The sequence below is a fragment of the Pleurodeles waltl genome, chromosome 6, assembly GCF_031143425.1.
Source record: "Pleurodeles waltl isolate 20211129_DDA chromosome 6, aPleWal1.hap1.20221129, whole genome shotgun sequence".
In the NCBI taxonomy this organism is placed as follows: domain Eukaryota; kingdom Metazoa; phylum Chordata; class Amphibia; order Caudata; family Salamandridae; genus Pleurodeles; species Pleurodeles waltl.
The window spans coordinates 1,721,683,913-1,721,697,379 of record NC_090445.1 but is presented as its reverse complement, the minus strand read 5'-3'; the positions used below and the strand labels follow the sequence as shown (position 1 = coordinate 1,721,697,379).

The 13,467-nt window shown below is 48.0% G+C and overlaps 1 protein-coding gene across 1 annotated transcript in view; it reads right to left on the bottom strand.

Moving 5' to 3' along the window:
* Nucleotides 1-13,467, bottom strand: part of DHX16 (DEAH-box helicase 16) — a 180,709-nt gene that overhangs the window by 59,196 nt on the left and 108,046 nt on the right. The window contains exon 18 of the mRNA XM_069241954.1: nt 7,390-7,552. Within this exon, the coding sequence (XP_069098055.1) occupies nt 7,390-7,552 (163 nt within the window). The remainder of the gene's footprint in view (nt 1-7,389; nt 7,553-13,467) is intronic.

Here is a 13,467-nt window from a genome sequence, read left to right as displayed (position 1 = left end):
TGCTTTTTGCTTACAGAGAGGTGCCACAGAAGGGAGTAGGATTCTCACCCTTTGAACTTCTGTTTGGTCATCCTGTAAGGGGACCACTTGCTCTTGTTAAAGAAGGCTGGGAGAGACCTCTTCATGAGCCTAAACAAGACATAGTGGACTATGTACTTGGCCTTCGCTCTAGAATAGCAGAGTACATGGAAAAGGCACCCAAAAAACTTGAGGCCAGCCAACAGCTCCAGAAGTTTTGGTATGACCAAAAGGCTGCACTGGTTGAGTTCCAACCAGGACAGAAAGTCTGGGTTCTGGAGCCTGTGGCTCCCAGGGCACTCCAGGACAAATGGAGTGGCCCTTACCCAGTGCTAGAAAGGAAGAGTCAGGTCACCTACCTGGTGGACCTGGGCACAAGCAGGAGCCCCAAGAGGGTGATCCATGTGAACCGCCTTAAGCTCTTCCATGACAGGGCTGATGTGAATCTGTTGATGGTAACAGATGAGGATCAGGAGGCAGAGAGTGAACCTCTCCCTGATCTTCTGTCATCAGACCCAAAAGATGGCTCAGTAGATGGAGTGATCTACTCAGACACCCTCTCTGGCCAACAGCAAGCTGATTGTAGGAGAGTCCTACAACAGTTTCCTGAACTCTTCTCCCTAACCCCTGGTCAGACACACCTGTGTACCCATGATGTGGACACAGGAGACAGCATGCCTGTCAAGAACAAAATCTTTAGACAGTCTGACAATGTTAAGGAAAGCATTAAGGTGGAAGTCCACAAGATGCTGGAATTGGGAGTAATTGAGCGCTCTGACAGCCCCTGGGCTAGCCCAGTCGTCTTAGTCCCCAAACCTCACACCAAAGATGGAAAGAAAGAGATGAGGTTTTGTGTGGACTACAGAGGGCTCAATTCTGTCACCAAGACAGATGCTCATCCAATTCCTAGAGCTGATGAGCTCATAGATAAATTAGGTGCTGCCAAATTCTTAAGTACCTTTGACTTGACAGCAGGGTACTGGCAAATAAAAATGGCACCTGGAGCCAAAGAGAAAACAGCATTCTCCACACCTGATGGGCATTATCAGTTTACTGTTATGCCCTTTGGTTTAAAGAATGCCCCTGCCACCTTCCAAAGGTTGGTGAATCAAGTCCTTGCTGGCTTGGAGTCCTTTAGCACAGCTTATCTTGATGATATTGCTGTCTTTAGCTCCACCTGGCAGGATCACCTGGTCCACCTGAAGAAGGTTTTGAAGGCTCTGCAATCTGCAGGCCTCTCTATCAAGGCATCCAAATGCCAGATAGGGCAGGGAACTGTGGTTTACTTGGGCCACCTTGTAGGTGGAGGCCAAGTTCAGCCACTCCAACCCAAGATCCAGACTATTCTGGACTGGGTAGCTCCAAAAACCCAGACTCAAGTCAGGGCATTCCTTGGCTTGACTGGGTATTACAGGAGGTTTGTGAAGGGATATGGATCCATTGTGACAGCCCTCACTGAACTCACCTCCAAGAAAATGCCCAAGAAAGTGAACTGGACTGTGGAATGCCAACAGGCCTTTGACACCCTGAAACAAGCAATGTGCTCAGCACCAGTTCTAAAAGCTCCAGATTATTCTAAGCAGTTCATTGTGCAGACAGATGCCTCTGAACATGGGATAGGGGCAGTTTTGTCCCAAACAAATGATGATGGCCTTGACCAGCCTGTTGCTTTCATTAGCAGGAGGTTACTCCCCAGGGAGCAGCGTTGGAGTGCCATTGAGAGGGAGGCCTTTGCTGTGGTTTGGTCCCTGAAGAAGCTGAGACCATACCTCTTTGGGACTCACTTCCTAGTTCAAACTGACCACAGACCTCTCAAATGGCTGATGCAAATGAAAGGTGAAAATCCTAAACTGTTGAGGTGGTCCATCTCCCTACAGGGAATGGACTTTATAGTGGAACACAGACCTGGGACTGCCCATGCCAATGCAGATGGCCTTTCCAGGTTCTTCCACTTAGAAAATGAAGACTCTCTTGGGAAAGGTTAGTCTCATCCTCTTTCGTTTGGGGGGGGGTTGTGTAAGGAAATGCCTCCTTGGCATGGTTGCCCCCTGACTTTTTGCCTTTGCTGATGCTATGTTTACAATTGAAAGTGTGCTGAGGCCTGCTAACCAGGCCCCAGCACCAGTGTTCTTTCCCTAACCGGTACTTTTGTATCCACAATTGGCAGACCCTGGCATCCAGATAAGTCCCTTGTAACTGGTACTTCTAGTACCAAGGGCCCTGATGCCAAGGAAGGTCTCTAAGGGCTGCAGCATGTCTTATGCCACCCTGGAGACCTCTCACTCAGCACAGACACACTGCTTGCCAGCTTGTGAGTGCTAGTGAGAACAAAACGAGTAAGTCGACATGGCACTCCCCTCAGGGTGCCATGCCAGCCTCTCACTGCCTATGCAAGTATAGGTCAGTCACCCCTCTAGCAGGCCTTACAGCCCTAAGGCAGGGTGCACTATACCATAGGTGAGGGTACCAGTGCATGAGCATGGTACCCCTACAGTGTCTAAACAAAACCTTAGACATTGTAAGTGCAGGGTAGCCAAAAGAGTATATGGTCTGGGAGTTTGTCAAACACGAACTCCACAGCACCATAATGGCTACACTGAAAACTGGGAAGTTTGGTATCAAACTTCTCAGCACAATAAATGCACACTGATGCCAGTGTACATTTTATTGTAACATACACCCCAGAGGGCACCTTAGAGGTGCCCCCTGAAACTTAACCGACTGTCTGAGTAGGCTGACTAGTTCCAGCCGCCTGCCACACTAGAGACATGTTGCTGGCCCCATGGGGAGAGTGCCTTTGTCACTCTGAGGCCAGTAACAAAGCCTGCACTGGGTGGAGATGCTAACACCTCCCCCAGGCAGGAGCTGTAACACCTGGCGGTGAGCCTCAAAGGCTCACCCCTTTGTCACAGCCCAGCAGGGCACTCCAGCTTAGTGGAGTTGCCCGCCCCCTCCGGCCACGGCCCCCACTTTTGGCGGCAAGGCTGGAGGGAACAAAGAAAGCAACAAGGAGGAGTCACTGGCCAGTCAGGACAGCCCCTAAGGTGTCCTGAGCTGAGGTGACTAACTTTTAGAAATCCTCCATCTTGCAGATGGAGGATTCCCCCAATAGGGTTAGGATTGTGACCCCCTCCCCTTGGGAGGAGGCACAAAGAGGGTGTACCCACCGTCAGGGCTAGTAGCCATTGGCTACTAACCCCCCAGACCTAAACACGCCCTTAAATTTAGTATTTAAGGGCTACCCTGAACCCTAGAAAATCAGATTCCTGCAACAACAAGAAGGACTGCCTAGCTGAAAACCCCTGCAGAGGAGGACCAGAAGACAACAACTGCCTTGGCTCCAGAAACTCACCGGCCTGTCTCCTGCCTTCCAAAGAACTCTGCTCCAGCGACGCCTTCCAAAGGGACTAGTGACCTCTGAATCCTCTGAGGACTGCCCTGCTTCGACGACGACAAGAAACTCCCGAGGACAGCGGACCTGCTCCAAAAAGACTGCAACTTTGTTTCAAGAAGCAGCTTTAAAGAACCCTGCAACTCCCCGCAAGAAGCGTGAGACTTGCAACACTGCACCCGGCGACCCCGACTCGGCTGGTGGAGAACCAACACCTCAGGGAGGACCCCCGGACTACTCTACGACTGTGAGTACCAAAACCTGTCCCCCCTGAGCCCCCACAGCGCCGCCTGCAGAGGGAATCCCGAGGCTTCCCCTGACCGCGACTCTCTGAAACCTAAGTCCCGACGCCTGGAAAAGACCCTGCACCCGCAGCCCCCAGGACCTGAAGGACCGGACTTTCACTGGAGAAGTGACCCCCAGGAGTCCCTCTCCCTTGCCCAAGTGGAGGTTTCCCCGAGGAAGCCCCCCCTTGCCTGCCTGCAGCGCTGAAGAGATCCCTTGATCTCTCATTGACTAACATTGCAAACCCGACGCTTGTTTCTACACTGCACCCGGCCGCCCCCGCGCCGCTGAGGGTGAAATTTCTGTGTGGGCGTGTGTCCCCCCCGGTGCCCTACAAAACCCCCCTGGTCTGCCCTCCGAAGACGCGGGTACTTACCTGCAAGCAGATCGGAACCGGGGCACCCCCTTCTCTCCATTATAGCCTATGCGTTTTGGGCACCACTTTGAACTCTGCACCTGACCGGCCCTGAGCTGCTGGTGTGGTGACTTTGGGGTTGCTCTGAACCCCCAACGGTGGGCTACCTTGGACCAAGAACTGAACCCTGTAAGTGTCTTACTTACCTGGTAAAACTAACAAATACTTACCTCCCCCAGGAACTGTGAAAATTGCAGTGTCCACTTTTAAAATAGCTATTTGTGAATAACTTGAAAAGTATACATGCAATTGAAATGATTCAAAGTTCCTAATGTACTTACCTGCAATACCTTTCAAACAAGATATTACATGTTAAATTTGAACCTGTGGTTCTTAAAATAAACTAAGAAAATATATTTTTCTATAACAAAACCTATTGGCTGGATTTGTCTCTGAGTGTGTGTACCCCATTTATTGTCTATGTGTATGTACAACAAATGCTTAACACTACTCCTTGGATAAGCCTACTGCTCGACCACACTACCACAAAATAGAGCATTAGTATTATCTATTTTTACCACTATTTTACCTCTAAGGGGAACCCTTGGACTCTGTGCATGCTATTCCTTACTTTGAAATAGCACATACAGAGCCAACTTCCTACAGTGAGTAACCAAAGTTGTCCCCCCTGAGCCCCCACAGCGACGCCTGCAGAGGGAATCCCGAGGCTCCCCCTGACCGCGACTGTCTGAACTCCATTTCCCGACGGCTGGAAAAGACCCTGCACCCGCAGCCCCCAGCACCTAAAGGAACGGAACTCCTGTGCAGGAGTGACCCCCAGGAGGCCCTCTCCCTTGCCCAGGTGGTGGCTACCCCGAGGAGCCCCCCCCCCTTGCCTGCCTGCACCGCTGAAGAGACCCCTTGGTCTCCCATTGAAACCTACAGAAAACCCGACGCTTGTTTGCACACTGCACCCGGCCGCCCCCGATCTGCTGCGGGTGTACTTTTTGTGTGGACTTGTGTCCCCCAAGGTGCCCTACAAAACCCCCCTGGTCTGCCCTCCGAAGACGCGGGTACTTACCTGCTGGCAGACTGGAACCGGGGCCCCCCCTTCTCTCCATTGAAGCCTATGTGTTTTGGGCACCTCTTTGACCTCTGCACCTGACCGGCCCTGAGCTGCTGGTGTGGTGACTTTGGGGTTGCTCTGAACCCCCAACGGTGGGCTACCTTGGACCAAAAACTGAAACCTGTAAGTGACTTACTTACCTGTGAAAACTAACAATACTTTACCTCCCCCAGGAACTGTGAAAATTGCACTAAGTGTCCACTTTTAAAACAGCTATTTGTGTTTTATGTAAAAAGTAGAAGTTTTACTGTAATTATTCAAAGTTCCTAAAGTACTTACCTGCAATACCTTTCAAATGAGATATTACATGTAGAATTTGAACCTGTGGTTCTTAAAATAAACTAAGAAAAGATATTTTTCTATAACAAAACCTATTGGCTGGATTTGTCTCTGAGTGTGTGTTCCTCATTTATTGCCTGTGTGTATGTACAACAAATGCTTAACACTACTCCTTTGATAAGCCTACTGCTCGACCACACTACCACAAAATAGAGCATTAGTATTATCTCTTTTTGCCACTATCTTACCTCTAAGGGGAACCCTTGGACTCTGTGCATGCTATTCCTTACTTTGAAATAGTGCATACAGAGCCAACTTCCTACAGGCAGTACTGGAAGAATCTTTGTGTGACGTTGTCAAAAGTAATTTGGTCTCTCACACTCCCATGGCCTTCAGGTGCAAGGTCAAGCAACAGTCACAAGCCAAGGGGTCCAACCGCAGACATCACATACAGATGTGTGAATCCAATAAAGATATCTTCTTGCAATATCATCAGCGTCATATAAAACCCAGCACCTTAGGAGGTATCACTTGACACTGTTGTTTAAGAAATCAACAAGGATTTTCACTGGTAAAGACCACGAGTAACCCCGAACCTTTGTCGATGAAGCAAGGAAAAGCAGGCAGGTACACCAGAAGGATAACCATGAGGTGAGGAATACGAGGGAAGAAGTTTCCACTAGGAGAATGAATCTTTGGCCTACACATACAAAGTATGGAGACAGGTACCAGTAACTAGACCAATGGGCTTAAACTAAGATCACGCCATGATAACAGCCATCTGTGTTCGGGCTAAATCCAATACCCCACCAGGGCAAAAAACTAACTTCCAACACTACATGACGGATGCCACAGATTCAACAGAAAAACGTTTTCAGATGTAGGAGGGCTTCAAGGCCCTAATACATACAGATTACCCCACCTTTATGTAGCAAATTCATACTTAATTATGATGCTTCTGCTCTCTGGGAAGTGCTCCGAGGCAGATCCTTGTTGCAAATAGTGCTAAGCTGAACAATTACATAAACAGAAGGTGATGGAACCCCCTAGTCCATGTGGTCTTTGAATCTTTGAATCCTTGCGGATGTACTACAGTGTTACATACAGGAGATTAATCCTTGCTAGCTGTACTACAATGTTACGTGCAGGAGATGAATCCTTGCCAGCTGTATTACACTGTTACATACCGGAGATGCATCCTTGACCGCTTTACTACAGTGTTACATACCGGAGATGAACCCTTGACCGCTTTACTACAGTGTTACGTACAGGAGATGAACCCAGTTTGTTTGCTCATTCAATCCCTGCCTTATTTCATATAACCAAACATAATTAGTAGGATAACTCAACTTCTGCATGACCATTAACAAATTGCTATATTTGGTAATATCTTACGCATGCAACCGCACAGTTCTAACTGTATGCACTGTTGGATTCTAAAACACACTCAAGCAAGGTCAATTCTACAAGGAAATTTAACACACACACATGTGGTGCTTGTTGGAGAATATTAATCAGATCTTTGATTTGTTTCATGTGTTACTAAGCAGAGTTGGCTATGAACCTAAGACATTCTCTTTCCCTGCAGGATTTGGAAGGTAGCTGGAAACAAAAAAATATAAAAACATAAAAAAGTGAAAAATGCACCAGTAATTTAGAGCTGCATTGAAAATAAAATGTGAAATGGTGTGCTCTGCTCAGAGGAATCGTCTAACAAATCAATTTAACGTGAAAGGGAGGAAGATGAGCGATTGTAAGCAGTGTGTAATGACTTGCGTTGCTGTGAGGCAAAAGACCACCTTGCACTAAGGTAGCGCTGCATGATATACAAACTCACCCTACCCTGGGTACTAACTACTTACCAACAGCTTGCTCTACGCATCATGTGTACATTCAAGACTAACTTCACTCCTGAAGAGCGCGTCTCAGCCTCACCTGCGTGTAAACATTCAGCAGCACTAGATGATCGCCGCCGGGCACGAAGAAGTTCATGCGAGCATTGTCGGCGTGCACCACCTTGTCCTTGGGGCGGTAGAAGATGGAGTTGTTGACTGACAGCATGGCAGCGATGGTGAGAATCTCCTCAGAGCACTTGTACCTGTGGGGCAGGTGGCGAGAAAGAGAATATTTCCCTGTAACAGCATTCTTCAGCACTGGATCCTTCATAGATTCACATGCTTGAATATTATCCTGTCGTCACGCTGGAAACACTTGCGAATCCAACTTCAAAAGCAGTAAATGACACTACGTCTGGCCAATCAGAGGGGACCCATTTCTCATCCCCTCGGAGGCTCTAACTACCCAATTTGTAGGAGTACCTCAGGTTATCGAAACGCACAAATGAGCCTTGTTAAGAAAGGGGAGCATGGAGGGTCACATGAGAATTTAAGATAGATAAGTGTGCTGAAAAGCTGTAGATACAGTTACGTAGAAGTTCCTTCTTCAGCATTAGATCTTTCATACATTCCTAATCTTGAAAGCAGACTTCAAAAGCAGCAAAATACACAAAACTGCCACAGGGGAGGCAGGAATGATGCTCGACTTATGTAAATATATTCCAGAACTATGGGTCCTACTGCAGTTTCAGACCTCATCTCGATGCCACAGTGCTTGGCAAAGACATGCGTTGAATACATAGGTTTTTCAGTCTAATTCTAGAGAACAGAGCTGCGGTTGCTGCCATCCCTCTTGTGAAAGAGCTAACACTTTGCCATTGATAAGTCCACCCACGAGCAAGTTCAATGCAAGAAACACTCCATCTAGCAACACTGCTTACACAAGGGTCTACCTTTCATCACTTACCCAAAACTTAAAAATAACTCCATTGTCCTGCAAAAGCTTTTCAAACAAAATTTAATGCATCCTTTAACATCCCAGGAGTGTAATCATTTCTCTTCAGTCATCATTGGATTCAGGAAGAAATTTGGCAACACAATACGTCTATTTAAGTGAAAAGACGATTTCACCTTTGAAATAAATTTAGGATTTGCCCCGAGAATCATCTTTTATTTGTAACAGCTCAAGTACGTCTCTGTAACCGCCACTGCATGTATTTCACCTCCTTGTTGTGCCGAAGTTGCAGTTAATAAGAAGCCGGTCTTCTAGGAGAAGTGGTGATCTGAGGGTCTGTAGAAAGGCTCAAAGGAAGCCTTCAACAATACAGCTACAAACATATTTAACTTCCATTGTAGAGAAAAAGTTTCTACTGGTACAAAAATGATCAAAATGGTCCTTTAATTATCTTTTTAATTACTATCTCAGTGTAAAGAAATGGCTCCCTGTTGCAGTTACCCCCACCTTTTTGCCTGATACTGATGCTGACTTGACTGAGAAGTGTGCTGAGGCCTGCTAACCAGGCCCCAGCACCAGTGTTCTTTCACCTAAAATGTACCATTGTCTCCACAACTGGCACACCCCTGGCACCCAGGTAAGTCCCTTGTAACTGGTACCCCTGGTACCAAGGGCCCTGATGCCAGGGAAGGTCTCTAAGGGGTGCAACATGTCTTATGCCACCCTAGGGACCCCTCACTCAGCATAGACACACTGCTTGCCAGCTTGTGTGTGCTGGTGGGGAGAAAATGACTAAGTCGACATGGCACTCCCCTCAGGGTGCCATGCCAACCTCACACTGCCTGTGGCATAGGTAAGTCACCCCTCTAGTAGGCCTTACAGCCCTAAGGCAGGGTGCACTATACCACAGGTGAGGGCATATGTGCATGAGCACTATGCCCCTACAGTGTCTAAGCAAAGCCTTAGACATTGTAAGTGCAGGGTAGCCATAAGAGTATATGGGCTGGGAGTCTGTCAAAAACGAACTCCACAGCTCCATAATGGCTACACTGAATACTGGGAAGTTTAGTATCAAACTTCTCAGGATAATAAACCCACACTGATGCCAGTGTTGGATTTATTAAAAAATGCACACAGAGGGCACCTTAGAGATGCCCCCTGTATTTTACCCAATTGTTCAGTGCAGGACTGACTGGTCTGTGCCAGCCTGCTGCTGAGACGAGTTTCTGACCTCATGCGGTGAGAGCCTTTGTGCTCTCTGAGGACAGAAACAAAGCCTGCTCTGGGTGGAGGGGATTCACACCTCCCCCCTGCAGGAACTGTAACACCTAGCAGTGAGCTTCAAAGGCTCAAGCTTCGTGTTACAATGCCCCAGGGCACTCCAGCTAGTGGAGATGCCCGCCCCCTGGACCCAGCCCCCACTTTTGGCGGCAAGTCCAGGAGAGATAATGAGAAAAACAAGGAGGAGTCACTGGCCAGTCAGGACAGCCCCTAAGGTGTCCTGAGCTGAGGTGACTCTGACTTTTAGAAATCCTCCATCTTGTAGAAGGAGGATTCCCCCAATAGGGATAGGAATGTGACCCCCTCCCCTTGGGAGGAGGCACAAAGAGGGTGTACCCACCCTCAGGGCTAGTAGCCAGTGGCTACTAACCCCCCAGACCTAAACACGCCCTTAAATTTAGTATTTAAGGGCTTCCCTGAACCTAAGAATTTAGATTCCTGCAACTTACCTGAAGAAGAGGACTGCTGAGCTGAAAACCCCTGCAGAAAGAAGAAAGAAGACACCAACTGCTTTGGCCCCAGTCCTACCGGCCTGTCTCCTGCCTTCCAAAGAAACCTGCTCCAGCAACGCTTTCCCAAGGACCAGCGACCCCTGAATCCTCAGAGGACAGCCCTGCTTCAAGAAAGACAAGAAACTCCAGAGGACAGCGGCACTGCTCCAAAAGAACTGCAACTTTGATTCAAGAAGCAGATTTAAAGACCCCTGCAAATCCCCGCAAGAAGCGTGAGACTTGCAACACTGCACCCGGCGACCCCGACTCGACTGGTGGAGAACAAACAACTCAGGGAGGACCCTCCGGCGACTCCGAGACCGTGAGTAACCAAAGTTGTCCCCCCTGAGCCCCCACAGCGACGCCTGCAGAGGGAATCCCGAGGCTCCCCCTGACCGCGACTGCCTGATCCTAAAGTCCCGACGGCTGGAAAAGACCCTGCACCCGCAGCCCCCAGCACCTGAAGGAACGGAACTTCTGTGCAGGAGTGACCCCCAGGAGGCCCTCTCCCTTGCCCAGGTGGTGGCTACCCGGAGGAGCCCCCCCCCTTGCCTGCCTGCACCGCTGAAGAGACCCCTTGGTCTCCCATTGAAATCTACAGAGAACCCAACGCTTGTTTTCACACTGCACCCGGCCGCCCCGCGCTGCTGAGGGTGTACTTTTTGTGTGGACTTGTGTCCCCCACGGTGCCCTACAAAACCCCCCTGGTCTGCCCTCCGAAGACGCGGGTACTTACCTGCAGGCAGACTGGAACCGGGGCACCCCCTTCCTTCCATTGAAGACTATGTGTTTTGGGCACCTCTTTAACCTTTGCACCGGACCCGCCCTGAGCTGCTGGTGTGATAACTTTGGGGTTGCTCTGAACCCCCAACAGTGGGCTACCTTGGACACAAAACTAAGACCTGTAAGTGATTTACTTACCTGTTAAAAATAACAATACTTTACCTCCCCCAGGAACTGTGAAAATTGCAGTGTCCACTTTTAAAACAGCTATTTGTGTTTTATGTAAAAAGTATAAGTACTACTGTAATTATTCAAAGTTCCTAAAGTACTTACATGCAATACCTTTCAAATGAGATATTACATGTAGAATTTGAACCTGTGGTTCTTAAAATAAACTAAGAAAATATATTTTTCTATAACAAAACCTATTGGCTGGATTTATCTCTGAGTGTGTGTTCCTCATTTATTGCCTGTGTGTATGTACAACAAATGCTTAACACTACTCCTTTGATAAGCCTACTGCTCGACCACACTACCACAAAATAGAGCATTAGTATTATCTCTTTTTGCCACTATCTTACCTCTAAGGGGAACCCTTGGACTCTGTGCATGCTATTCCTTACTTTGAAATAGCACATACAGAGCCAACTTCCTACATTGGTGGATCAGCGGGGGGGTACAAGACTTTGCATTTGCTGGACTACTCAGCCAATACCTGATCACACGACAAATTCCAAAAATTGTCATTAGAAATAGATTTTTTGCAATTTGAAATTTTTCTAAATTTTTAAAAGTCCTGCTAGGGCCTTGTGTTAGTCCCTGTTAGCATTTCTTTTAGAGTTTAAAAGTTTTGTAAAAGTTTGAATTAGATTCTAGAACTAGTTTTAGATTCTTAAAAAGTATTCCAACTTTTAGAAGCATAATGTCTAGCACAGATGTGAATGTGGTGGAACTCGACACCACACCTTACCTCCATCTCCAGATGAGAGAGTTAAGGTCACTCTGTAAACTAAAGAAAATAGCAATGGGCTCCAGACCTTCCAAACTACAGCTCCAGGAGCTGTTGGCAGAGTTTGAAAGAGCCAACCCCTCTGAGGATGGCAACACAAAGGATGATGATAGTGACTTGGAGGGTGATTCCCCCCCACCAGTCCTATCTAGGGAGAACAGGGCTTCTCAAGCCCTGACTCCAACAATAATAGTCAGAGATGCTGGCTCCCTCACAGGAGGGACCAACCTCTCTGAAATCACTGAGGATAACCCCAGTGAAGAGGACATCCAGTTAGCCAGGATGACCAAAAGATTGGCTTTGGAAAGACAGATCCTAGCCATAGAAAGGGAAAGACAAGAGATGGGCCTAGGACCCATCAATGGTGGCAGCAACATAACTAGGGTCAGAGATTCTCCTGACATGTTAAAAATCCCCAAAGGGATTGTAACTAAATATGAAGATGGTGATGACATCACCAAATGGTTCACAGCTTTTGAGAGGGCTTGTGTAACCAGAAAAGTAAGCAGATCTCACTGGGGTGCTCTCCTTTGGGAAATGTTCACTGGAAAGTGTAGGGATAAGACTCCTCACACTCTCTGCAAAAGATGAAGAATCTTATGACCTCATGAAGGGAACCCTGATTGAGGGCTTTGGATTCTCCACTGAGGAGTATAGAATTAGATTCAGGGGGGCTCAAAAATCCTCGAGCCAGACCTGGGTTGATTTGGTAGACTACTCAGTGAAAACACTGGATGGTTGGGTAACTGGAAATGAAGTGCATGACTATGTTGGGCTTTATAATTTGTTTATGAAAGAACACATTTTAAGTAACTGCTTCAATGAAAAGTTGCATCAGTATCTGGTAGACCTAGGTCCAATTTCTCCCCAAGAATTGGGAAAGAAGGCAGACCATTGGGTCAAGACTAGGGTAACCAAAACTTCCACTGGGGTGACCAAAAGAAAGGGGTTACAAAGACTCCCCAGGAGAAAGTGGGTGACACTAGAAACAAAGAAAAAGAGTCCTCTGTAGGCCCCCAAAAACCAGACCAGGTGGGTGGGTCCCAAGACACAACCCAAAACAAAGGTGGGTACCAGGGTAAGAACTGGGATGCCACTAAGGCATGGTGCCATAACTGTAGACAGACAGGGCACCACACCAAGGACACTTCTTGTCCCAAAAACAAACCCCCTAGCAAAATCCCAGGGGTAACCAGTGTAGCCATTGGGGATGACTCCTCAGATGAGGAGGTCTTCATAGCTTTCAACTGAAAAAAGGGCCCAACAGGTGAGTTGGAGATTCCAGAGGGAAGTAGACACTTCCACCACCTACTGGTGAATGGAATCCCAGCCACTGCCCTGAGAGACACTTGTGCCAGTCACACTATTGTGCATGACAGGCTGGTGTTCTCAAACCAGTACATCCCAGATGAGACTGCCAGAGTAAGAGTTAGCCCAGACAGGGTCACTGATAGGCCTGTGGCTTTTGTGCCCATAGAAGTGGGTGGGACTTTTAGCTGGAGAAGGGTGATAGTCAGTACAGACCTCCCCCTTGATTGTCTCCTTGGAAATGACTACCCAGAGGTTAGTCAGAGCCCAAGAGAAGAACTGGTCCAGTGCCAGCCCTCTCCCAAGGATTCTGGAGGTCCTGCCCCTGCAGTAACTGCAAGTAGGCCCCAGAAGAAAAAGAAAAGAAAACAGAATAGGAAAGGTGGGCAACCTTTAGCCAAGGTTCCAGCA